At 33.2% G+C, this 27,420-nt stretch overlaps 1 protein-coding gene across 5 annotated transcripts in view; it reads right to left on the reverse strand.

The window, feature by feature from the left end:
- Window positions 1–13,366: 13,366 nt before the first annotated feature.
- Window positions 13,367–27,420, reverse strand: part of Dhit (regulator of G protein signaling double hit) — a 109,157-nt gene continuing 95,103 nt past the window's right edge. For all 5 annotated transcript variants that reach the window (XM_075311019.1, XM_075311023.1, XM_075311021.1 and 2 more), the window contains 4 exons: window positions 18,487–18,567; window positions 18,348–18,409; window positions 14,817–15,105; window positions 13,367–14,754 (listed from right to left, as the gene is read on the reverse strand). In XM_075311019.1, the coding sequence (XP_075167134.1) occupies window positions 14,667–14,754; window positions 14,817–15,105; window positions 18,348–18,409; window positions 18,487–18,567 (520 nt within the window). In that variant the 3' untranslated portion in view covers window positions 13,367–14,666. The remainder of the gene's footprint in view (window positions 14,755–14,816; window positions 15,106–18,347; window positions 18,410–18,486; window positions 18,568–27,420) is intronic.

Genomic DNA, 27,420 nt, shown 5'->3' on the forward strand with positions numbered 1-27,420 from the left:
TGTTCTATATAAAGTAAATAAAATTTTTACAAACATTTCTATAGAAATAAAATTTTTACAAAATTTTCTATAGAAATAAAATTTGACAAAAATTTCTATAGAAAAAAAATTGACAAAAATTTCTATAAAAATAATATTTTCTATTTTTCTATAGAAATAAAACTGTGAACAAATTTTCTATAGAAATAAAATTTTGAGAACATTTTCTATAGGATTAAAATTTTGACAAAATTTTCTATAGAAATAAAATTTTCTAAGAAATAAAATTTTACAAAATAAGATTTTTTGGTTGGTAGATTTTTGGTAATATTTTCTCCATCATGAAGGGTATATATTTTTCCACTCCACCGAATAAAGTGTCGTTTTAACGTTTTGTTTCCCTGTAAAGTTTATTCAAACTTATTTATAATCTAGCAGGTAAGCGAAGAATGTAGTGCAACTAAACAACTGGGGACATCCTTTTATTTACAGCGAGACTCTTTTTGCTCCCATACGCCACTTAAATGGAGTCATTATATTGTGTACTTTTTTTTTTCTCCTAAAGCATAGAAAAAAACTAATAGCAACAACAAAGTAAATCATAGATAAATATTTGAAATGTGTTTAAAACAACATTTTTTCCAATGATAATCAAGAGAAATTGTGCAAAGTTGTAAATATTTTTCGAGATCATAAGAAAGAGATTGCTTAACTTATGATTGCCAAGACCATGGGATGGACAACTATAACGAATAGAATTAAAACAACTGGAGAGGGACGGATTTTTTGTAATTAATTTTTATTGTGTTTGTTTTTGTTTTTTTTTTTCTTGTTCACTTTGTAAGATTTTTTTGTTGTCATTATCTTTGGTTGAAATTAGTGTACTTTCCATTAATAATATTTTCTCCTTTTTCCGTTAGTTTTTCATCTTTGTTATTGTTATAATTTATTTTTGAAATAAATTTCGTTTTTTTCTCTTTGTTGTCATATATGCAGGATCTTTGTTTAGTGTATTTCTTTAAATATATTCCATACATTTTCATATATCTTTTTTTGTTTTTGTGTGTATGACAAAATGTTTTTACTCTCATTTAATTTTTAGATTTTGTTTGAGGCCCAAATTATATGTAGGGTTTTGTTTGATTTTAGTATATGTATTAGTGTACTTGTGTGTGTATTTTAATAATCATATTAAGGTAGAAGTTTTATGAATCACCAAAATACAGTTGTGTTACATGTGAATAGGAACTTAACCAAGATAAGTTTTTAACTCGTCTTAAAATATATTTAATAACGAGTATATTTTACTGTAAACAAATATACCCAAAATATATGAAAATAACTGAATATATAATAGTCCTTAAAAGGACAATCAATTTCATCAAAACCATTTTAATTTCGATAAGTACTGCAAGGCCAAAGCTCATTTGATTTGAGTAAATAGACTCTGCTGCAGAAAACCCTAAACGTGGTAGTAAAAAGCTGGAAACCTACCACGTGCTATGTTATTGTTAAATATATGTATTGCATTGGAACAATGCAAAAAGTAAAATGTTCTTTTCTAGTATTTGTTCGTTTTTTTCACCCATGTCTGGAAGTCACTTTTTCTTGTGGAAAAGTAACGCTAATGGGTTTATTTGGAAAAAAGTTTTTATATAACCCCCATATACATATGCCTCTAGTATTTTTTCCTGAAGGCACACAGAAAGCGATTTCATACGAATTTCCTAAAATAAAAAATCTCAATTCATTTAAACCCCATACAGAGATGTAATCTATATGGTTTATATCGATTCATTTTTGGAAGTTTTGGTAGTTTGGGATATTTTCTTGTGAATGGGGACGACACTTTTGGTTTGGTGACTTGGGAATTTGGTAGGGAATTTCCATACATTTGGGGATTCTTCGAAATCGTTTAATATAAATTCTTTTTATACCCACCACCATAGAATGGTGACGGGTGTATAATAAGTTTGTCATTCCGTTTGTGACACATCGAAATATCGATTTCCGACTATATAAAGTAAATATATTCTTGTTCAGGGAGAAATTCTAAGACGATATAACGGTCACCGTCTGTCTGTCTGTTGTAATCACGCTATAGTCTTCAATAATGAAGCAATCGTGCTGAAATTTTGCACAAACTGCAGGCAGGTCAAGTTCGAAGATGGGCTATATCGGTCCAGGTTTTGATATAGTCCCCATATAAACCGACATCCCGATTTGGGGTCTTGGGTTTATACAAATCGAAGTTTTTATCCAATTTGCCTGAAATTTGAAATCTAGAGATATTTTATGACCATAAAGAGGTGTGCCAACAATGGTGAGTATCGGTCCATGTTTTGGTATAGCCCCCATATAGACCGATCTCCCGATTTTACTTCTTGGGCTTATAGAAACCGCAGTTTTTATTCAATTTACCTGTAATTGGAAATCTAGAGGTATTTTCGGGTCATAAAGAAGTGTACCGAAAACGGTGAGTATCGGTCCATATTTTAGTATAGCCCCCATAAGAACGATCTCCCGATTTAACTCCTTGGGTTTCTAGAAACCGTAGTTTTGATCTGATTTGCCTGAAATTTTACATATTCTGGTATTTTAGGCTCACAAAAACGTGTATCGGATTAAGTTTTTATCGGTCCATTTGGTAATGCCTCCATATAGACCGACTTCACTTCGTGAGAGTGTCGAAGGCGCACTGATCATGAAAATTGCTTGAAACTCAATGTAAAATTTCCAGATTTTACTTCTACAAATTTAAGATTTCAAATCAAGACGTTATTTTATAATTTTCTTGCACACTTACAAGAGATGTTAATGATTCCTCTAAAACTCAAACCAAAATGGTTTTAATAAATCCAGAATCTGATATAGTCCTCATAGGTGAAATCTTTAAATTTATCTTCGGGAAGTGTCCTCAAGTCCTCAAGCCCTCCTGAAATTTCAAAGGAAACCCTAATATTTGGTTCATGGTGGTGGGTGTTTAAGATTCGGCCCGGCCGAACTTAGTGCTGTATATACTTGTTATTTCTATATTATTAACAAAGAAGCAAAGCTAATAGTCAAAATTAAAAAAAAAAAACTTTGCTCTCTAATCCACGGCATACAAAAGGCTAAAACGGAGCATTAAGAAAGGGACACAGGATTTTTTAGTGGTCCAATCAACACATGATTTTTTTAGTGGTCCAATCACTAATTTGTAATTTTCCTCAGCATGGCTTTTTCTACATTTTCTACAAAGGACTCGGGCTCAAATGCTCATCACAGCTCATTTGGACTATATATTTCATAATTAGGGAGATGGATCACCTCCATATTGATCTACCACCCAATTTTATTACCTGATTGTTTAGAAGTTTCCTTTATAAATACATGGTGACCGAACTCCCATTTCATTTCTCGAGCATTTGGAAGCCGATCACCAGTCGATATTGCTGTTATGTTTCGAAATCTTGTCTTAGTGTAGGCTGCAAACAGGTATGACAAAAATTTTATATATAAATATATTTTTTTCAATTTTAAAGTTATTTTTTCTCAAAAAAACTTGCCAAAAACTTATTGGGGATTTTTGTGAGAAATTATTATTTAAATTGGGGATTTTGGGGTCGAAAGCGTCCTAATTTTTGGACAAGAGCTAGAAAAATACTGATAACACTGGGTACAGTTATCTTAAGGACTGATAATTTTTTTTAATTCCTGGTGGTATCTCAAAACCCTTGCCAATGATATTAATACCTGTACTGTAAATTATAGGACCACATATCTTTTTTTTCTACATTATAAATATAATTTTCATCAAATTTTCCTGAAATTTGAAAAATGATATATTTTTTTGGACTTTTAATTATCAACTAAGTAAGGATACTTTTAAGACACAATTCCCTTTTAAATTTGGGTTTTGTGTACTTGCTTCTAGGAAGCAAATTTTAATTTTTCGCTTTTTCAGCTTTTTTCTTCATATACTATAAAAGTCCTTTAAAAACAAGTTAACGACAACTTTATTTTCCAAATTCAGACCCGACTACAAGTAGAAATTATGCTATGTTTCAAGTAAAAAACGTCTTTAAAATAAAGTGTTGAAAAACATGTCGTATATTTGAACGATTTTTTGCTTTGTAGTCAAAATGCAAAAAGACAACAAATTTAAAGACAATTTCATTAAATTTAAAGAATTTTTCTGAATTATTAAAGTCAAGTTGACCTTAGCCCAAACATTTTTTTTCTTTCATGTTATGATACCCATTTTTAAGTGAAATCACTTAATTATAAGAACAATACAACTTCATTGAAAAGTTTATCGGCTTTTGGACAAGGAAAAAACGTTATATTAGAGAAATGCGTCTTCTATGCTAAGCAAAATTTGCATTCGTATTTTAAAGACATGAAATCTTTGACGACAATATTTTTTTCAGTATAGTATGAGTAAAAATTGTTTGCCACAACAGTGTACCATTGGGATTGGATAGAGAATTTCAAAAATTTAAGGATTTTTCGAAATCTATTCAGCATTTCTTACTTCCAGCTTTTCTAAGTAGCACGTACTTTCCTTCGACTGAAGTGCTAAAAAAAGTTCAGAGGACTTTGGTCGCTCGAAAAGTCTCTTTTCGAAATAGGGTAATCTAATGTTTACAGTAATTATTATCTATAGCAAAATATGCACTTCAAACGTATAGTAAATTATAAAAATTTATTATTCCCTCCAACCTGCGGGGTATTTCGTTTTCATTCTATTCGTAACACATTGACATATTCGTCCATATACCTTAATGGTCGTGGCGAAATTCTAAATATATTGTGAAGAATTTTATTTTTTTTTAACAATTCATTTGAAGGTATATCAACTTCTTGAATTGATGCTTTTGCTCATAAAACTCAAAATCTTCTCTTACTTATACTTAATTATCAATACGTATAAATAAATATAAAAAAAAATATATATATATAAATAATGTTTTTGTTTTTTTTTTTTTGTAAAAATTTGTGAAGGAGTTTTGGGGGAAGAATGGGTTCAAGTTTGGGGACAAGAACTAAAAATATACTGGCAACAATGTACATAAGTTTGCCGTATAATCAACTCATGCAGTAATTGTGAGACGATTTGACTATGTTCATCCGTCCACTGACCCCTGTTAAAATGAAAAAAAAAAAATTCTAATTAAATGAGACACGTGCTGGAAAATTGGCACAAATACTTCTTCTATAAATTGCCAGAAATCGCGAATAGGGCATATAGACCAATACAACAATAACTTTCATATAGACCAATAGTCAGATTGGTCTTCTTGGGCTTTCTGAAACCTTATTTTTAACCTGATCCGCCTGAAATTCATTGCTTTATGTCAACATTCACCTCTAAGAGAACATATAACCATATAGTTAGAATATTATTTTTAGTAAGAGGATTAATTCAATTCATGATTGATGGGTACATAACGTTCAGATCAGCCGAATTTTTGGTTTTAAAATTTAAAACTTTACAAATCATTGTATGTAACTGCTACTTCATGAACACAACTGTATCATAGCAATGTCATTGGTTTATTTATTTTCTGGTTTAATTTATCTATATTTTGCTGTTATTTGGATTATAATTTTTCTTAAAACTTTGATTATATTCAAAAATTTGTTTATACGTTGTTGTTTTATATAGTTCCATTTTAGTTTCTAAAATATTTCACTTGATTTTTCCTTCAATTCAATTGTTATTTCTTGGGCTTTTCAAAATCTTTTCTTTATATTTATGTATGTATGTGTGTATATAAAGATAAATGTCGCATTATTAAAAAGGTATGGTCAAAAATGTTGGATTTTTCTTTTATCATTTATATATTTGTTTTTTTTTTCGTTTTGTTCCGATTTCTTTGCTAATGAAAGTGAAAAAAGGGTATTAGTTGGTGGTGGTAGTGATGGTGGTGTAGGTATTGGTGAAAGTATCAATTTTTCAGAATATTTTATATATCCTAAGTTTTGTTTTTTTTTTTCCTAAAATTAAATTACTTTAATGATTTCTATTATTTGTTTTTTGTAATGCTAAACATTCAATTGTTGTTGATGTAAAACTAATTGTATTTTTTGTTTTGTTTGTCATCGCATCATCTTTATTTTTTTTTATATGTTTTTCTATTGGGTCAAATTTTTTTATTGGAAATATGTTTAGATGGTAATTTTTGTTGATGATTTTCCAATATTTAACATCGTTTAATGGACATTTTTTCATTACATGGTTTAATGTGCATTTTGAGTTTTGAGAAAAAGAAAAATAAAGAAAAATAAATAAATAAAGTTTATGTTAAATTCAAAAAGAAAAAGATCCTGCTTTCTAACGGCAAGATAATTGGATGAAAAACTAAAAAAGGAGCTTATACATACAAATTTCTTTTCGAATGCGTTTAGTATGCCTTTTGGCATTAGGAAATGAAACAGTCTTCCATGAATTTCATTGAATCACCATAACATGTGTGTTTCCGTCATTAACTCGCATACAACTTTTGGAAAAGGTAATTTATTTTTATTCCCTTTATAACTCATCGAAATAACTATTGCCAAGCCTATAAAATAGATATATTTAGCCTTGATTGTGGTGGAATTCTGAGACAATCTTACTCTATCCGCCTGTCTATCTGTTATAATTGCATTACATCCTTCAATAAAGAAGCTAATATGTTTAATTTCGTTATATATCGATGTCTACATTCAAAAGTGCGCTAAGTCTAAAAAGTGAATTTTACAGGAAACAAGAAACAAGTTTTGTTTTTTTCAAATTTCTCAAAACCCGTAAAAGATAGAAATTTCCTTATTTTTGGGTTTAAAATCATATTTTTTATAATTTTTTTTAGTATGTACGAACTCAAAATAGTGCTAATAGTACATGGCTAAAAATGACGTAGACTACTTTAGACCGAACAAATCTTTTTGCCCTTTTTGGATTCGACATATTTTAAAACTTTAGTCACAAGCTGAGTACAATATTAACCATAACTTTTGATAGAAATGTCCAATAATTTCGAACTTTTGACAGGATGCAATTCACATCAATCCGAATAAAAAACAGCGAACTCCATCAAAACACGCTAAGTCGACTTAGCGTACTCTGGAATGAGGGCATCGATATAATATGTTACCTCCAGACTGATCGGGATTATTTTGCACTTGACTTCTTGAGGGCGTTTTAATACGATTTGGACAAATGCGGCATCAAACTCTTTGAGGACCACTAAAAATGTAGGTAAATGATGTCAATCATTTGCGCTTGTTTTTCAGAGTGACTCAATCGTTCCAACAGTTTCCTTATACCAAAATTTCACACAGGATATGACCAGTGTTGCCATTAATGGGGATTTTCCCCAAAATCGGAGATATTTTTTCGTGGATGGGGGCAAAATTTTTGAGTTGGGGACATGAGAAATTGGTGGGGAATTTCCACAAATTTGGGGAATTGTGGTCAGTATAACAAATCAGGTTTTGAGTTATGGTTTATATGAAATTCTTTACTTCTACATGCTTAAAAAGAGGCTTAAAGAAGTATAGAGAATCTTCAAAATATGAAAAAAAAATTCTATTCCAAGAGCTACTTTACAATTTACTTTGTTTCTAAGAAATTGTTTACTATTGTGAAATTATTTCGTAAGGACTTGGGTCGAAGTGTTGGCCCCTCATCTGCATACATCACCGATTTGGAAACTATACATCAAACATATATAAGAGAGCTCATATCGGGGCAACAACGACTTTTGTTCGATCACCCAATTTAATTTCTTAGCCATTCAGAACTAAGTTTTGATTCATAACTACACGTGTTGACCCAATTCCTATTTCTCGAGCATTTAGAAGATGATTTGCATAAGACACAAATTCGATGACTCTTTATACCAATATTATTAATAATATTAATTCTGATGAGGGATTGTATCAGATAATATGTTGAGCACCCGTCACATTTTTTGGATTTTGAAATCTTAATCTTACTGTTAATCTCAAACTGGTATACCAAAATTGCATATTTTTACAATTTTTAGATTATGACGGATTTTTTACAGCAGAGCCTATTCCTTTTTCAAAACTCTATTGGGGATTTTTGTGGGGAATTTTAAAATAAATTGGGGATTTTTGGGGATAAAAGCGTCTTATTTTGGGGACAAGAGCCCGAAAAATTCTGGCAACACTGGATATGACCCTAACGATCTATGGAATTGGCCATAGTCTAAGCTATCGCGCTACAATTATTTTGTCAATGTCAGGGACTTACGCACCCTATACAGCCTCCAAAAGAAGGAACCTCCTTTTCATAGCAAAATCCGAACGGTATTTCACATTATCATAAAACCACTTACAGAATCATTGAAACACTCAAAAATATCACCAGCGTGAGAGTCTAAACTGAGACTGAATCCAAGACCCTTTGTATATATACTAACAAATGCACATATCGGTCCAATTTATAATCTTAGATTTTATTTCTTGAGTCCTATATGGATTCATCTCTCGATTTTATTTCTTGGGGAAGCCGATATTTCTTATGGCGCCACCTTTTTGGACTATAGAAAGTCCATACTGGTCAAGATTAAATTTTCAAGCGCATTGATTTTTCCAGAAATTTGGACTATCGAACATTTTTTTATTGACTCATAAAAAGATATATCAATGTAGTTTACATCAGTCCATATTTTGTATAGGCTTTCCATAGAATAACCATTTTTCTTTAAACTAAAGACCATACACCGATTCGCTAAATTTTCGTATTGGACTCTTTTTCGACAAATGTAAGTCTTAGATTATATCTCTCTGTTATTAAAGATTTTCTATAATATGCCAAAGGCTGTAAAACTCTAGAGGAGGGTCCTCGCAATGTTAATTTATTCCCTTGTTGAAATTTTGTACTGCTTTGTCTGTGAAACTCACACATATATTTTTTAAAATTTCACTACAATACGCTTCTTCTTCTACATTTCCTTTGGTCATAGGAATCTCAATATATAAAAATTCTCTCTTGTGGAAATAATCAAGATTTTCATTTAAAAATAATTGCTTACTAATTTTGAACCAACACACAAAAAAAAAATTTTTCTGATACAATCATGTCTTGAAATGTCTTCACAGGAATGATATTATCAATTAAAATATTAATTGAAAGTCAATTAAAAAAATAATTGATACTATTAACCCTTTCACTACCGAAATAAACCTAAAGTTAAAAACTTTAATTTTTCATCTGTTTTTACTAGTACTAACAGCATTTAAAAGAAAAATTGTCATTTTGAGATCCTACCTCAATTATTTCAAGAGCTATATGAGCTTGTTCTGAAAATTGATTCTTGAATTGTAACCAAATGGCTTTACGAAAATAAGCGCTATTTGGCCTACAATATCTTTCAAAGTGTGATAAAAAACACAAAAAAGATCCCGAAAAAGTATCGGCTATAGTTTTTGAATAAATGCCCATTTACTAGAGACATACAGTAGACAAAATTGTCTCAAATTCTCATATTTTTCGTTTATTGTTAAAGAAGTTTATAAAAATATATTTGAGTGCTCACCAATATGGAAAATATTTGTAGCTTATTTAGGTTAAAGCCTATACTTTGCAATAACATCGAGAAATAAATTGAAACTAAGTGGGAAAATAAAATTTGGTGGCTTTTTCGAATGTCCTTCTAAGTGGACATCGGTAGTGAAAGGGTTAATTTTGTGATTGATTTTCTGTTTCAATTAAAACATTTGTTGAATCAATTAAATTTTTAATTGAATATTTTTTAAAACTCAACAATTAAGACTTTATTTATTTATTTATTGTTTATTTTAATCATACAGTAAATGTATGATAAAAAAGAAAAGGGAAAAGTAGCATTGGCTGCTAAGGCCATCAGCTAAGACTTTAATTGGACAAATTTTCGTGAAATTTTTTTCTGTGAAGTTACCTACAAGATTATTTGGTAATGAGAGTTTTTACTGGGATGTCCAACTTCAAATTTTTCTGGGTATACGGTAAAGAAATTTGAAAGTGATAGAACTTGGAATTTTACGCTACCAAATGCCATGTTGTAGGATTCTATAAAATATTTTCCTCTTTAACATTTAAATTATATATGACAAATGGAATAAAATTGTTATTCTGCTTTCTATTTCATTTTGCTATATATTAGTGTTTGGTCATGTGTTTCTCATATATATTTTTTAATTATTTTATTAATAAAATTAAAATGTCACAACTCATTATTGATTAAAAGGTACGCAGCGGATAAAACAACACAACACCGTTTTATTGTTATTATGAACAAATATTTCAGTTAGATCAATTCGAGGGTCCACAACCAATTAAAATGTTAACGATTTAATATATGGTAAGGAGATAATAAAGGGATTCATTTAAATTAGAGGATAAAAGATTAATAGGTCGGTTTTAAAATATAGTGTTGAGATTTTAAATTTATATTCAAATCTAATCATTTTACTCCACATTCTTTAAAAAATTAAAAATGTTGGTTTTGTGGCCAAAGCTCCATAAATATTTTCTTTTAACTAAATAAATTACGTTTTACACATTTTAAAAGTATATTTATCAATAATACAGATTTTTGTACATACTTATGATTTTGATGGGTGTAGAGGGGATTAAGGGAAGTTGTGATTGATTGGCAGTGATCAGCATTCTTAAAACTAATTTTCATTTTTCTATTTGCTTTATAGTTGTCCTTACATACTTTTCCTTTATATGCATCCCTATTCCTATTTTATTAAAAACATCAATTTTATTTACTAAAAACAAAAACAAACAAATGAAACAATAATAAATGTACCCGCTGTAGAAACCTTAATAAAAAAACCGAAAAGTCTTGAATATTTCATTGTTAGATTTTTTCCATTAACTCTATGAAAATATATAGTAAATTATTTATGTTTTGCCTATTTACAAATTAATTTCGATGTTAACATTTTTCTAAAACGTCAAACTAGAGGAAAACTCAAAGTTTCGATATAAAAAAAATTATTAAAAAAAATTAACTAATTTAATATTAAATTAAAAAATATATATTTTGTGCAGAATAATGTATATAAATAAATAAATAATTTATTTTCTTCCCAACGAATTTGTAAACGTGAGCCCCGTGAAGAAAACTCTTTAAGGACAATTAGGGGAAACTATGTAAGAATCGTAATTTCTGAGAAATTAAAAAAAAACATAAGTTCCCATTATAAATTATATAATTATAAATTATATATTAATATAATAATAATTATATATTAATATCAAATTATATATTAATATAATAATAATTATATATTAATATCAATGCTTTCGAATAAAACACAAGAAAATAATTTATGGAAAGTTCTGTCTTGTAATGGAGAGCTACAAACTAAATCAGCTCTATTCAGATGAGCCAGCCCAACTGAATGGTTTTGTTAGACAGTCTTGAATGTTTTAATTAACCCATTAAAGTCTTACTCACGCCCACGATTGAAATATATTAATATCATGTAATATATTTTTTATAATATATACGATGTGAATGTATATGTATTGTAACCAACTTCATTTTATTTTTTACAAGTTTACAAAAGCATTTAAATCTATTGTATTCAGAAAGAGAATTATTCTCGATGGAATTGAAGCATGATAGTTGATTGCTTTACATTTGGCTCGAAAGCCAAAAATCTATCGTTAGAGCTCTCTAGCATATAAATGTGAATAAATCTTTTGTTTCTCGTATCATGCCTCGTTAACGTGATACTGACAGTGTTGCATCGCGTTCAAAAAGTGGGCGAAAAAGAAGTGTTAACAACACCAGAAGTGATGAGCCAGATTTGATTTGAAATCCATGCCGTAGTAGTAGAAAACTTGTTCGTGAAAATGTGCTCGGACTCAAGCCAAATAGGGTAAGAGCACGCCCATGCACAGACAGCGTTAGACTGGAAAGAGACATGGGGATCCACTCCAAATGGAGCAAAAACTAAATTTAGGGATTTAGACGCAGAGTAGGAATATGATAACCTCCCGGAGCAAAATGTTATTTTTTAATGGGGAGAAAATAAAATTTGTTACCACAAAAATGTAGTTATATCGCCAAACATTAAATGGTAGTCGAAATCAGATACATAATGTAAGAAAAAAGGAGGATTGCGACAAACATGTTCACTGTCCAAAAATACATGTCCATTACATGTTCACTGTCCAAAAATAACATTTTGCTCTAGGAGGTGATGATATTCCTTCTCTGGGTCTTCTTGCCAAAGAAGTGATGTGAAAATGTACACCTTCGATTGGCTGATGGTAATGATGGGGGCCACCATAATTGCCGTAAGTTGTTCACCGCTCGCATTTATCGACAGTGGGATAAAAATAAATGGCGAATATTGTCGGGAAAATTTCCTAAAAACCGTATTGAAGCCCTGGGCAGACAAACATTTCGGCCGCAGACCATATGACTCAGCCCCATCACACTCAGAAAGCATCAAACAAGAATGACTCAAAATGCAGGTTCCCCGCTTAACTTTATCCCACAAACCTCCGGTTCTCAATCCGTTGGAATTTGCGCCTGTGGCGTTTGGGGAGTATGATTGGCACCAAAAAATACCAACGAGTCCACAACACGTAAGGGTTGACAAACATCATCTAGAGCGCGAGATCCAGCGTTACAAAAGAGAGCCTCTAGATCAAGCAGCGTACCAGGCAGGTTTGAACGTGATTCATGAGGATACTGTAGCTGAAGCGGTGAGCAGCTGCAAGGTTAATCCTGTTCTCGGAGTCCGTCCACCACCCATAGCACCGGAGGAAAGAGATCTCCCACGGCAGATGAGGGTAGTTTTAGCCCAATTAAGATCAGGCAAGTGCAGCAGCCTCAATTCCTACTTATCAGTGATTGATAGCAGCGTAGCTGACATATGTCCAATTTGTAACCAAGGGCCACACGACACGCGTCATCTTTTCACTTGTCCTGCTAAACCAACCCGTCTTACCACCAGATCACTCTGGACGCACCCCACCTTAGTCGCAGAGTTCCTCGATCTGGCCACAAACTGAAGTACCAGGGCGTATAACATAAAAATGGATGAATAAACTGTTACAACAACAACAACCAATGTGTCCAACATCTCAAGATGGCGCTTCGCCGGGAATGGACCAAAATACCGCAGAGCCACTTTCGTGCAGCGTGTGATGGCCTATGTTGGTCATTTGAAGGCCATAACTCATGCCAAAGGCAGACAGTTCGAGCAAATCTAAACTGATTGAAAAAAATATTGGCGCTTCACTTTCTTTTTGCATTACATATCACCCACCCTGTAGTATATATTATAAAAAAATATTTTAAAATCGAGAATAAAAAAAAAATATTAACAAATTTTAAATAAAGCTTCAAAAACAACACAAAAGAAAATAAAAAGACAACAATTATTGTTATTTAAACTTAAAACAGTTTTTTTATTAAAGATCGTTTTCTTCATTTTTTTAAATATTTATTTTTTATGTTTTTTTATATAGTTTTTTGAGATAAATAAACTTTATTTTTTTCAATTTAATTTCTTTCATTAGATTTTGTTTTTATAAGAAAACTTACAGGCTACATGCGTAAGGTAATTTTATTTTTATCCATACGCTTTGGTTTATTCATCTTAAAATTTAACTGTTGTATGTTTGTTTATTTTGTATGTGTGTGTGTGTGTGATTGATGTTTTACAATTATTTAGCTAAATATTAAAAATTATATTTAGATTACATTTTGTTGTTGTTGTTCTGATTTATTTCAAATGTAAATCATAAATAATTTAATATTGGGATTTTTTGTATTCATTATTTATATCTTTGTTCATATATTCATTTATATTTTCAATTAATAAATATTAAAATTGTTGTTCTAAATATTTCATTAAACTTTTGTTGAAAAAAAATAAAATAATGCTCAAACGTTCGATTGATTTGTTAATTCATTTATGTCTGTTTCATAGAATTTTTATTTTATTTTTTTATTGGACAACAACAAAATTCATTTATTTAACTTTGACTAGAATTTATTTAGTAGTTAGAAAAATAATTGTGAACAAAAAAAAACAATAAACTTAAGTTAATAATAAAAAAGAATAAAAGATTTTTGGTAATGTTTACGATTTTTAGCAGTTGGTTTTTTCCTGGTAATAAAAAAGATTTTTGGTTTTTACTAACTCCCTACTCCTCTTCTTCTTCTTCTTATTCATAATCTTCATTAACATTTTTTTTGCTTAACATTTAAAATGCATAAATACGATTGTTGCGCCCCTCTAGTTTTTTTTTTATATATATATGTGTATAATCGAAAGGATGATTACATTGGTTTCTTTAAAATTGTTTGAATTATTTTTGGTTTTTAGGGAGAGGGAGGGGGATTTGTTTTTCGTTTTGTAAATAGAAAAAATTTTACATAAATATTGCTATATTGTGCATTTCCACTATTCCATATATTTTTTTGTTTTTGTTTGTTTATGTAAATCATCAATTACATTGCTTCTAACAAAACATTTTACCTAATTTTTTTAAAATTTGTTTTCGTCATCATTAATGTCAATGATTTTTTGGTCTGGTTTTTTCAAAAAAAAAAAGATAAAAACAAATCTCCTTCACATTTAACGCAAGACAATCCTAAGCAGCAACAACCTAATGACTCCTTTCTATAATGCTAAGAAGCCTTTATAGGCCTTTAAAAGGTGTAAGGCTAAATTTAGGTAGGACTATCCGCTGCAGAACCGGATGTGGACATGCCATCTTGTAGTTGAGCCAATGTTTTGTATTTGGGAGAGTTTATAAACCTAAGAAAAAAAATATTTATTAAATTATATTAATAATAATTTTTGAGTTTCCACTTATTCACCTGGGATATGAGTCTCTGAGCATTAGTGTGTAGATTTGTATTTGAGCCTCATCGAATGTGTGCGATGTCGGTTCCACCATATTCTTATTGACTATCTCCCTAACCCTCGCATCCAGCGATACTTCGCGGGGTGACAATATCGATATATAATCTTCATATATGAGTCGTGCCTTCTCCTCAATTGCATCGGCATTCATCTCCTTTTTTAAATCCTCACAGGCCAGCCAAAAGAGGATATTTTCTTCACTAAATTCACTGCGCAAAAAATCTCGAAATACTTTGCGGCCACCTGCAAGAAAAGGGAAAAAATTATTAAAAAATTTATATTAAAAATTATTTAAAAAAATATATAAAGTTGAAAAAAAAAAAATAAAATAAAAATCAAAACTTGTTTTTAACTTAAATATTTTGATTTTATTGTGGATGGCGTTACCGAGACGCCCAGGATAATGATATTCATATACAATATCCTAGTTCCGTTAAAGGGTGATACGGTCAAAATTTGGTCAAGGGAAAACGCGTGTAAATCGGTGAAATCGTTTATTTAAAAAATCAAATTAAATTTCTTTTTCAAGTTCAATTAGTATAAAATTCAGGAAAAATATTCAGTTAGGTTTTCGCTTTTCCAAATCCGAATTGCCGGGCCTCACGCTTGACACCTGCCATCAGATTTTGTACAGCCACCTTGTCCACCTTCTTCGCCGCAGAAAGCCAGATTGCCTTGAACTGCTGCTCGTCCTTAGCAGTTTTTTGGTCTTCTTTAGGTTCCGCTTGACAATAGCCCAGTATTTCTCAATTGGGCGGAGCTCTGGCGTGTTGGGAGGGTTCTTGTCCTTGGGAACCACCTGCACGTTGTTGGCGGCGTACCACTCCATGGCCTTTTTACCGTAATGGCAAGATGCCAAATCCGGCCAAAACAGTACGGAACAACCGTGTTTCTTCAGGAAAGGCAGCAGACGTTTATTCAAACACTCTTTCACGTAAATTTCTTGGTTGACAGTCCCGGAAGCTATGAAAAAGCTGCTTTTCAAGCCACAGGTACAGATGGCTTGCCAAACCAGATATTTCTTTGCGAACTTTGACAGTTTTATGTGCTTGAAAATATCTGCTACCTTTCCCCTTCCTTGTGCCGTATAAAACTCCTGTCCCGGAAGCTGCTTGTAGTCTGCTTTGACGTAGGTTTCGTCGTCCATTACCACGCAGTCAAACTTCGTCATCATCGTCGTGTACAGCCTCCGGGATCGCGCTTTGGCCGTCGTATTTTGTTTATCATCGCGATTTGGAGTCACTACCTTCTTGTAAGTCGATAGTCCGGCTCGTTTTTTGGCTCGATGCACGGTTGTAGACGATACACCCAGCTTATTTGCGGCATCTCGGAGAGAGAGGTTAGGGTTTCGCTTGAAACTACCGGCAACTCTCTTTGTCGTCTCAGCGGCTTCCGGTTTTCGATTTCCCCCCGATCCAGACTTCCTGGCTGTCGACAAACGTTCACCAAACACTTTAATTACATTTGTAACGGTTGATTTGGCAACTTTTAGCGATTTTGCCAGCTTTGCGTGCGAGTAGCTCGGATTTTCGCGATGCGCGAGCAAAATTTTGATACGCTGCTCTTCTTGCTTGGACGGCATTTTGACAACTGAAGAGTCAATTCCAAAATCAAAATAGGAGCAACATTCTACACACACACACACCTTCAAAATGAGGGGTGTTCAGGATTTTTAAATGCAGAATTGAAAGAAATACGTCAAGTTTATATTGACCAAATTTTGACCGTATCACCCTTTACACAATTATTTTCGATTTTAGTGACTAAACTCGATTTTAATACCACCCTTTAGAGGAAAAATTTTTTACTCGATTACATTATTGTGCCTATTTTCGGTCCATATGGGACTCTTTCTAAATAATCCACTTGTTGCAAAACAATTTTTGGTAAATTTTAATTCATATTAACGTTGTGATCGGTGCTAATCGTGTTAAACATACGACTTAAATATTTTTTAACGCCTAAAACAATGCAACTATTTATTTGGGAACTACTGCAAGTAATAAAACCCTGATGATTACGGATAATAAATGGCATAATTGAAATTCTACTAGATTGACTTTGGAAATATATTTTCGGTATTTATCATATTGAAGCTCCTCTGGCATACAAAGCTAATATTTTTTGTTTTTCGAAGATTTAGACATTCAGAAGCCATGGGCGTGAACCCAATCTGTAAATTTCGTTTTAGCAACCAAAAAATGGTGGATGTAGCACCACGATCACCTCGAAAATTGTTTATAGAAGGAAAATCATGTTACTCCGCTGAACTATCAAGAGCAAGTAGGGACTTTCAATTAAAGGTGTGAACGTGACACGAAATTGTCGTGAGTCACGATGATGGCAATGGCGTGAGTGTGGGTGATTTACAAACCAAATGTCGTGCGTGGACGTAAGTCACGAAAATATTTTTTCGTGAGTGTGCGTGAGTAACGAATTTCGGAAAAACACTCTCACGAATATAATCCCGCCCACGGATATAAAACGCTTACGAGTTGAATTCGTTTACACTTTTACTGATACCTGGGATGTTAAGAGTTTAATAACGCTCTCGATTTTAATCATGCTCATGTTTTCAGACACGTCGCTATGGTAAATTACTCATAAAATTATTCGTAAATCACGACACTTTTCATGAGTCACGATATTTTTGGTGAGTCACGGTATTTTTCGTGAGTCATGACATTTTCGTGGGTGAGTACAAATTTTCTAATCTTGAGTGTGCCAAACAATATCTTGCGTGAGTGTGCATGAATAAGATTTTTCCGTCGTGAGTGTGCGTGAGCGTGAGTAAAATATTACTCACGTGCACACCTCTACTTTCAATGAAATCGAGATAAAGTGATTGTTAGGATTATTTAAATTTAATTTAAAAAATTGATGTCACAATCCCACTTATTTTTGTGAAAAATGTGCAACTTTTTTTAAGGATTTCGTCAACTTTTTATTGACACTTTTACGAATTCTCAATGGTAACGCTGTTCATAATTTAAAAAGGTGGTTAAAAAGGATACCAAATGGATCAGAAAGTACCAAGAATGTACAAAAGTAATTTTTAGGAATCCTGGCTTGTTAAAAGAATGTGGTTGCCATTCTTTGATGAGATACAAATACAGTCACCTGAGAGAAGGGTTGTCAAAAAAAGGCTGCTCAACTTGAAAAAAAATTGAGACAAATTGGAAATTTCGGCCGGAGAAGAGAGTGGAGAGTACGAAAAATAGCGCACATGAAGTTATCCATAAGAAGAAGTATAGCTTCTATTAAAAATTTCTTATATTCTAAATTAATCACCAAATTACAAATCTCAAATGGCAGCCCTAATAAAGAAATTTTATTGCAAAAAGCTGATCAAATAATTCAAAATGATTTTCACCGAAATTTGGATAAAAAAAAACATCCAAACTTTAAACCTACTTTCTACGAAATTTTCTCTGGCAACTAAATATTAAGATTTCTTCGATACTCCCTCAAAAATGTGTACTTACTTGAACTTTTCATGAGTTTTTCAAAACTATTGCCCCAACTGCGAATTTCTTCCAGCGAAGGCCTGTAAGATAAACAAAAAAAAAACACCATAATTATTAATCCAAAAATTGTCTTTTCCATAATTAATTTCCAACTTACTGTTCTCCATCGAGTAACAAATCCGAACTTCCTGGATCACGTTTTGTGGGTGCATTGTCTTCCGCATTTTTTAATGCCAAACTGTAAAGGAAAGAAAACAGGAAATAAATCAACATGGAAATGACTAACATTAATTAAAAAGCCCGTATATATTTAAAATGTAAGCAAACGTACTTTATGGTAATTGCATTGAGTAACAACCAAGGCATATTTGAAAACTGTTTTTTGGTTAAACTTGAATATTTTGTCACAAATATGCGCCACCACGAATGGCACTCCGTATGGGAAAAGGGAAGATTGTTTAATGGAAAATCAAAATTGGCCCCAAACACATTTAGGCTTTTAGGATTTCCCACATAAAATAACCATTTTATGTGGTGTTGTGTGTTATGGCATGATTTGGAGTGTTATTGGTCTTCGATGGGTTCAATCATCATGTTTCCAATTGCCTTATCTCGATGTTATCTATTGTAGCCAAAAGAATTATTATATGGCAAGGGTAGAAGGAAGGATATTGATAGAAGATGAAATTGGTTAAGTGGTTATCTCCAAATTTCCCCAATTTGTTGTTTGTGTTTTTGTACGTGCGCGTGATAATGTTGTTTACTTGTTTTCTCTTCAATCTGATTTTTTTGTGGTCTCATGGTGATAGGATGAATGAGACACACCAAAAAAAATCAGATTTATAAAAAGTCCTCGTGGATAACTTTAACAAAAGTTGGATTAAAAATAGTTATAAAGGATGGTTAAATTGTAAGGGCCGATGTTGAATGTGAAGCACACCTAAACGCCAAGTTTTTTTCCGAATTTTATTTGATATTTCTCTATTTCAGACTTACTTAATTTGACCCATGGAGAGATACACAATCCAACAACGTGTTAAATGGTTCCAAGAAATGGCAACAGTGGATGATCAATTTTCGAAGAAAATCATCTTCAGTGATGAGGCACATTTTCACCTCAGTGGATTCGTCAATAAACAGAATTGCCGCATTTCGGCGAATGAGAATCCAAGAGTGATTGTCGAAAAACCAATGCACCCACAAAGAGTGACTGTTTGGTGCGGTGTATGGGCTGGCGGCATCATCGGGCCGTATTTTTTTCCAAAATGAGGCCGGTCAGGCAGTTACTGTGAATGGTGTTCGCTATCGTGAGATGTAACGAACTTTTTATGGCCCGAATTGGGGGATATGGATGTGGACGATATGTGGTTTCAGCAGGACGGTGCCACTTGCCACACAGCTAACGAAACAATGGCTCTTTTGCGCAACAAATTCAATGGCCGTGTTATCTCACGTAATGGCGATGTCAATTGGCCGCCAAGATCATGTGATTTGACACCGTTGGACTTTTTTCTTTGGGGTTATGTGAAAGAAAAGGTGTACGTCGATAAGCCAGCAACAATTCAAGAGCTAAAGGATAAGATAATTCGGCACATTAACGGCATAGAACCTCAATTATGCCTCAGCGTCGTCGAAAATTTGGACCATCGGATGAAGGTGTGCCACCGAGGTCGCGGCGCCCATTTGGCCGATATTTTGTTCCATACATAATTGAGTAATACCAAAATATCATAATAAAATAAAATTACAATAATTTCCTAAATAGTTTGTGTTTTATTCATAATCAACATCGGCCCTTACAATTTTAACCACCCTTTATTTCTTTTGCCAGTGGGCAATGGGTTATCTGAATTTCTAAATAATTTAACGATAATTTGATGGTACCAAGGGTGGTCGCATAAGTAATTAGCCTTATATAAAAAACATTTATATTATGGAAAAGTGGCAATTTATTTTTCAATTTAGTCCCCGTTTAATTCGACACTTGCCCTTTTGCTAAAAAAATACGTTTTATCGAGGCCTACAATTTAAGCCTGCTTACCATCAGTGACCATATCAGTCCAAGCAAAAATAAACTGCAAAGAACCGGAGTTTGTAGCCTAATACGACTAGATTTATATTTTCTCAATTCAATTTCTTAAGTAGTCTATGTGTAGTACACTTTTGGACTTGCATATGACGATGGTCATAAACCTTCTGGCAGATGGGACAATTTTCGCCTTCTTCCGGGAAACGGTAGCAGTCTACTATATCAAAGGTTCCGTCAACGGTAGCAGTCTACTATTTCAAAAGTTCCTTCATCATCTATGTTATATGAGTCCATATTTTTTTGATTCTCACGAAACGACGCTAAAACTCAACCGAAATGGATGATAGAGCCTTTCATCAGATGTGACAATTAACCCTTTCTCTACCGATGTCCACTACAGAGGATATTCGAAAACGATTCCAAACTCTAACTCCCCACTTAGTTTCGATTTATTTCTTGATATTATTTTAAAGTAGAAGATCTTATCTAAATAAGCTATAAATATTTCCCATATTTCTGGACACTAAAATGTATTTTCATTTGAAATTTCTTGACAATAAAGGAAATATACACAATTTTGGGCCAATTTTTCTACTGTACGTCTCTTGTAAATGAATATTCATATAACAACTAACAGGTTGGCTGATAAGTCCCCGGTCTGACACATAGATGGCGTCGCTAGTATTAAATGCATATTATTTTTATATAGTACCAACCTTCAAATGATTCGTGTCAAAATTTGACGTCTGTAAGTCAATTAGTTTGTGAGATAGAGCAACTTTGGTTATTGTGAAAAAAATGGAAAAAAAGGAATTTCGTGTTTTGATAAAATACTGTTTTCTGAAGGGAAAAAATACGGTGGAAGCAAAAACTTGGCTTGATAATGAGTTTCCGGACTCTGCCCCAGGGAAATCAACAATAATTAATTGGTATGTAAAATTCAAGCGTGGTGAAATGAGCACGGAGGACGGTGAACGCAGTGGACGCCATAAAGAGGTGGTTACCGACGAAAATAATTTTGGATGACCGTAAAATGAAGTTGATCGAGATAGCAGAGGCCTTAAAAATATCAAAGGAACGTGTTGGTCATATCATTTATCAATATTTGGATATGCGGAAGCTCTGTGCAAAATGGGTGCCGCGCGAGCTCACATTTGACCAAAAACAACGTGTTGGTGATTCTGAGCGGTGTTTGCAGCTGTTAACTCGTAATACACCTGAGATTTTCCGTCGATATGTGACAATGGATGAAACAGGGCTCCATCACTACACTCCTGAGTCCAATCGACAGTCAGCTGAGTGGACAGCGACCGGTGAACCGTCTCCGAAGCGTGGAAAGACTCAAAAGTCCGCTGGCAAAGTAATGGCCTCTGTTTTTTGGGATGCGCATGGAATAATTTCTATCGATTATCTTGAGAAGGGAAAAACCATCAACAGTAACTATTATATGGCGTTATTGGAGCGTTTGAGGATCGAAATCGCGGCAAAACGACCCCATATGAAGAAGTAAAAAGTGTTGTTCCACCAAGACAACGCACCGTGCCACAAGTCATTGAGAACGATGGCAAAAATTCATGAATTGGGCTTTGAATTGCTTCCCCACCCACCGTATTCTCTAGATCTGGCCCCAGCGACTTTTTCTTGTTCTCAGACCTCAAAAGGATGCTCGCGGGGAATGCAATGAAGAGGTGATCGCCGAAACTGAGGCCGAAGGAGTACTACCAAAATGGTATCAAAAAATTTGAAGGTCGTTGTAATCGTTGTATCGCTCTTGAAGGGAACTATGTTGAATAATAAAAACGAATTTTGACAAAAAAATGTGTTTTTCTTTGTTAGACCGGGGACTTATCAGCCAACCTTTTATTTCAGACTCTTTTTTTATTTTTTTCCCACACTTCACAGTTATACAGGCGAAATAGCGTAAAGTTTCGTATGACCATTTGGTCACAATTCAAGTATTAAGTTTTCAGAACTAACACATATACCTTTATAAATAATTGAGGTAGGCCTTAAAAATTGCAATATTTTTCTACATGTTGTTAGTACAAGTAGAAACAGAAGAAAAATTAAAGTTTTTAACATTAGGTTTAATTCGGTAATGAAAGGGTTAAGGTGCCAATGAAGACATTTTTCGTTTCTAATCCCTATCATGCCAACATAACAGCCATAAGACAGCTGCCAGTTACATGACATGAGGTGGTGATTTTTCCTTAAATTTTGCATTATTTCTTTTTTTAATTCTTTATTTTTTTAAATTAATTTAGTGCGTTTGGAGTGATATACATATATCAGTTAAGAGTTTAGCAAAATTTTTAGTCATTGTTTTCTAAAATTTTTACAGACACTAGTTCATTAATATTACAGCACTGCGAATCTCTGCACTTTTCCCAGAATATTTCTGTGGACTTTTCAAACTTATCTATTATTGCACTTACAGGCGCCTGCAGACTTTGTGTCGAATAGCATTAAGTTTTATATTAGTTAAAAAAATTAAAAGGCGGGCTACACTATCTCCCATAGACATCTAAGGATATTCGCTTTCAATTCGTGAACTACATAATTTTCACCAAGAATTTATAGTAAAACTCTGTTGAAGGGTACATTAGAAAGGTGACCTCTTTTTAGTGGGGGTCAATTAAGCTATGTCGAAAAGTAGACAAGGAGAGCTCCTCTCCAAGTATTAGGTTAGGTGGCAGCTTTATGTATCAGGCTCACTCAGACTATTCAGTCCATTGTGGTGAACTTTTCTCGTATCACTGATTGCTGCCCGATTCCATGTTAAGCTCAATGACAAGGGACCTCCTTTTTATAGCCGTGTCCGAACGGCGTTCCACATTGCAGAAATGTCACCAGCATTATTGAGGTGGCATAATTCACCGCTAAACAACTTTTTGGTGTTCGGTCGAAGCAGAAATCGAAGCCACGACCTTTGCACGGTGGTCCCTCCTTTCTCTCCAAATATTATAATGTTAACAATTTGATTTTTTCAAAAATTCCAGTCAACGGTTGTTCTTCTTCTCGAATATCCGTGTTTCATTAAATCTAGATGTCCAGCAAAATTCATGTAATTTTTTGTTGCGAAACCATCCTTAACCCGATAATGCCCCAGTTTTTTGCCAGCTGACTAAAAACTCAATGTTAACGATACAAAATCAAGAAAACGACACAAGAAAAATGTATACGGTAAAATTTAGTACATGCTGCAAAGCTTCTTGAACAGTTTAAACTAAATTTTCTTTTTATTTTACCCAGTTTTGTTGGCTTATGGTGTGTTTTATTAAAGGCTTCCTCATATGACGAAGCCCGCCTAAAGGCGGGATTGGGCATTAGAGTGTTAAACACACTTTAAATTTCATTGGAGAACTTCTGTTGATTATTTCAAAAACTTAGGCCAAGAAGGTCGCTTCTCTTCTTTTACCGCATGCCCTCCTACATTGTTTTTATACCCACCACCATAGAATGGTGACGGGGGTATAATAAGTTTGTCATTCCGTTTGTAACACATCGAAATATCGATTTCCGACTATATAAAGTATATATATTCTTGATCAGGGAGAAATTCTAGGACGATATAACGATGTCCGTCTGTGTGCCTGTCTGTCTGTTGTAATCACGCTACAGTCTTCAATAATGAAGCAAACGTGCTGAAATTTTGCACAAACTCGTCCTTTGTCTGCAGGCAGGTCAAGTTCGAAGATGGGCTATATCGGTCCAGGTTTTTATATAGTCCCCATATAAACCGACCTCCCGATTTGGGGTCTTGGGCTTATAGAAATCGTAGTTTTTATCCAATTTGCCTGAAATTTGAAGTCTAGAGGTATTTTATGACCATAAAGAGGTGTGCCAAAAATGGTGAGTATCGGTCCGATTTTACTTCTTGGGCTTCTAGAATCCGAAGTTTTTATCCTATTTGCCTGAAATTGGAAATCTAGAGGTATTTTCGGATCATAAAGAGGTGTGTCGAAAACGGTGAGTATCGGTCCATGTTTTGGTATAGCCCCCATATAGACCGATATCCCGATTTTACTTCTTAGGCTTCTAGAATCCGAAGTTTTTATCCAATTTGCCTGAAATTGGAAATCTAGAGGTATTTTCGGGCCATAAGGAGGTGAGCTGAAAACGGTGAGTATCGGTCCATATTTTAGTATAGCCCCCATAAGAACAATCTCCCGATTTAACTCCCCTGGGTTTCTCGAAACCGGAGTTTTTATCCGATTTGCCTGAAGTTGTAAATATTCTGGAATTTTAGGCTCACAAAAACGTGTATCGGATTAAGTTTTTATCGGTCCATTTGGTAATGCCTCCATATAGACCGACTTCACTTCTTGAGGGCGCACTGATCAAGAAAATTGCTTGAAACTCAATGTAAAATTTCCAGATTTTACTTCTACAGATTTAAGAATTCAAATCAAGACGTTATTTTATAATTTTCTTGAACACTACAAGAGATGTTAATGATTCCTCTAAAACTCAAACAAAAATGGTTTTTATAAATCCAGAATCTGATATAGTCCTCATAGGTGAAATCTTTAAATTTATCTTCGGGAAGTGTCCTCAAGCCCTCCTGAAATTTCAAAGGAAACCCTAATATTTTGTTCATGGTGGTGGGTATTTAAGATTCGGCTCGGCTGAACTTAGTGCTGTATGTACTTGTTTATAAATTAAAAATGTCAAGTATATTGAAAATCGTCGGTTAAGGACCCATTTCCAACTTTATATCGAAAGACAAACCTCGAAAATTTCGTGGCACTAACAACATCCACCTTCATTGAGAACTTCAAATATATTGGAGAACATTAATAAATTTTATTAATAGAGGCTGTCAAAAGAGTGGCCCTCTACCCAAGATACTCCGATAAGACTACGTACTGGAAATTTCAATTAGAAACCATCAGTTCTTTAAAAAAAAAATATAAAAATTAAAAAAAAAAATCTATGAAATCCCTAAAATGTAATATATTGCACTTCTCTCAAGATTTGCTATAAGAAACAAGTGCCTCATCATTGCTATGAAACACGAATGAGGACTTCTTTTAATGATGTGATTATTAAAGTTTAAATCAAAATCGACAATTTTTCTTCAAAATTTCTTGAAAAAAGTAAATTCAAATGAAAAGTTTTCTAAATTCCTAGAAATGTTTGTTTTAATGTTAGCTAGTGGTGATTGATTCCATGGAAATAGGGAAACACTCTGTCTGCCTAGTGGCTTGTGTGAGATAGTGTAGTGAGATATGGGGCATAATCACCTGTATAAGCACAACCATAAACACCAGCTGTAGTTTAATTTTCTATCCTATTTCAGCGATTTGTATGATAAACACCTTGTCGACAATGATGATGATGATGATATTGTTGTTGTTGCTGTTATTTTTCGATATTTTGATATTCTATATAAACAAAATCCAATGGAAGAATCTTATCAGCAATTAGCAATAACGATTTGTTAAATGAATTTGCATATAAGCAAATATGCAGACAGACAGATAGCCACTTTGACGCCAAATTGGATCCCAAAAAAAAAACAACAACAAACAACAAAACCACGAATAACAAAAACTGATAAAAGGAACTGTATCGGCTTTTGTCTCGATTATACCAAAATCACAGCACTAACAAAGGTAATAACAAATACACCTAAAACTTGACAGTTACCAGTGGCATTATTACCAGCAAAATGACATTTTTATGTGCCAAAAGCCCAGATTTCATCATCATCGCCACCATCCCAATACACCTCCCGCTTGCAGAGGGGGACTAACACCTGCTGATGAAATGGCAAACGAAAATTGCAATGAAAATTTGATTTTTATTTTCCATATCCAAGCACGAACATGACATTAAAAATTTATGGATATCCCATTTTATATTTTATCCTGAAAATTGGGTTGAGCATTTTTATTTCAAGAGTTAATCAAAATGAAATTTAGGTACTTTGACATGTTGATTAATTTTTTGTTGTTATTAGGTTCTGTCCTCAACGTTTCAGCAAAAAAGAGTAATTGAAAATAAAATTTCAATTTAAAATTTCGTTCGCGGTTACAAATTAAATATTATTTAGCTTCGTTTTCATGAAGCTTCCTTAGATCAAGGTTATCTAGCGAGTTTTTATAGATACATGTGGTATTTTGCCTATATACTCACACGTCAGTAAGGAAATTAACTCTAAAAACTGAAAACTAGTCAAAGTTGCCAGAACTCTTGTTCAAAAAAGTCACTATACTGGTTTGTTAACGGACAGTTAAAGCCAAACGGACAGTTAAAGCCAAATGTAAGTTAAAAAATTATGGACTGACTGTTTTCGAGGAAAAAGTCGAAGTCGACTTTCCGAATACTAGAATATTACTCTGAAACTTATCGAATAGTGTTAATCGGACTTTTGATCGACTAATTAAAAATCGGCTAATTGACATTTTGCATTGGTTAAAGTTCACTAAGATATCCAACTCATTTTTACCATAATTGATTATCCAAATGTTTGTACTCGTCAAAATTGGCTACATGTCTTTCACCACCTTAGACATTTAAAATGTAATTTTAAAGCAGACGACTATATTTTCGATATTTAAGTTTGTACACCGAGAAGTTTGTTCAGTACCAATTTTGTGACGGCAATCATTCGAGTCAGGAGACACTGAAACATATTTTGTCCACGGAAACGTGAAGTCTTGCAATGTATAACCTATTTTAAATCGGTCGGTTCATTCTTTCAGGGGTCAGCATCCAAACTAGATGGACGGATATATAGACGAATAGGCTGAGGGAAATGCTTAATCTTATTCAAAAATTCCTGGAGCGACTTTTGTCCACAAAAACAACCATATAACGGAGGAAGAAATTAACGGACATGGTCAATTCGATTCTGAAAATTATAGAATAGATGTCATCGGTAACGGGAGAATATAAGAATGAAAAGGCAAAAGGATTTCCTTCATTCTATTCGGAAATTCATGGAAAGGATTTCGTCATAGCAAAGTGGTGCCTTCCGATACCATTTATGCAGATAATTTGAGTTAATCAGTTTATCCCTTCATAAGTTGTCGTGCAAACTAGGCAAAAAAAAAC

Source organism: Haematobia irritans, chromosome 5 (genome assembly GCF_050003625.1).
Source record: "Haematobia irritans isolate KBUSLIRL chromosome 5, ASM5000362v1, whole genome shotgun sequence".
Lineage (NCBI taxonomy): Eukaryota > Metazoa > Arthropoda > Insecta > Diptera > Muscidae > Haematobia > Haematobia irritans.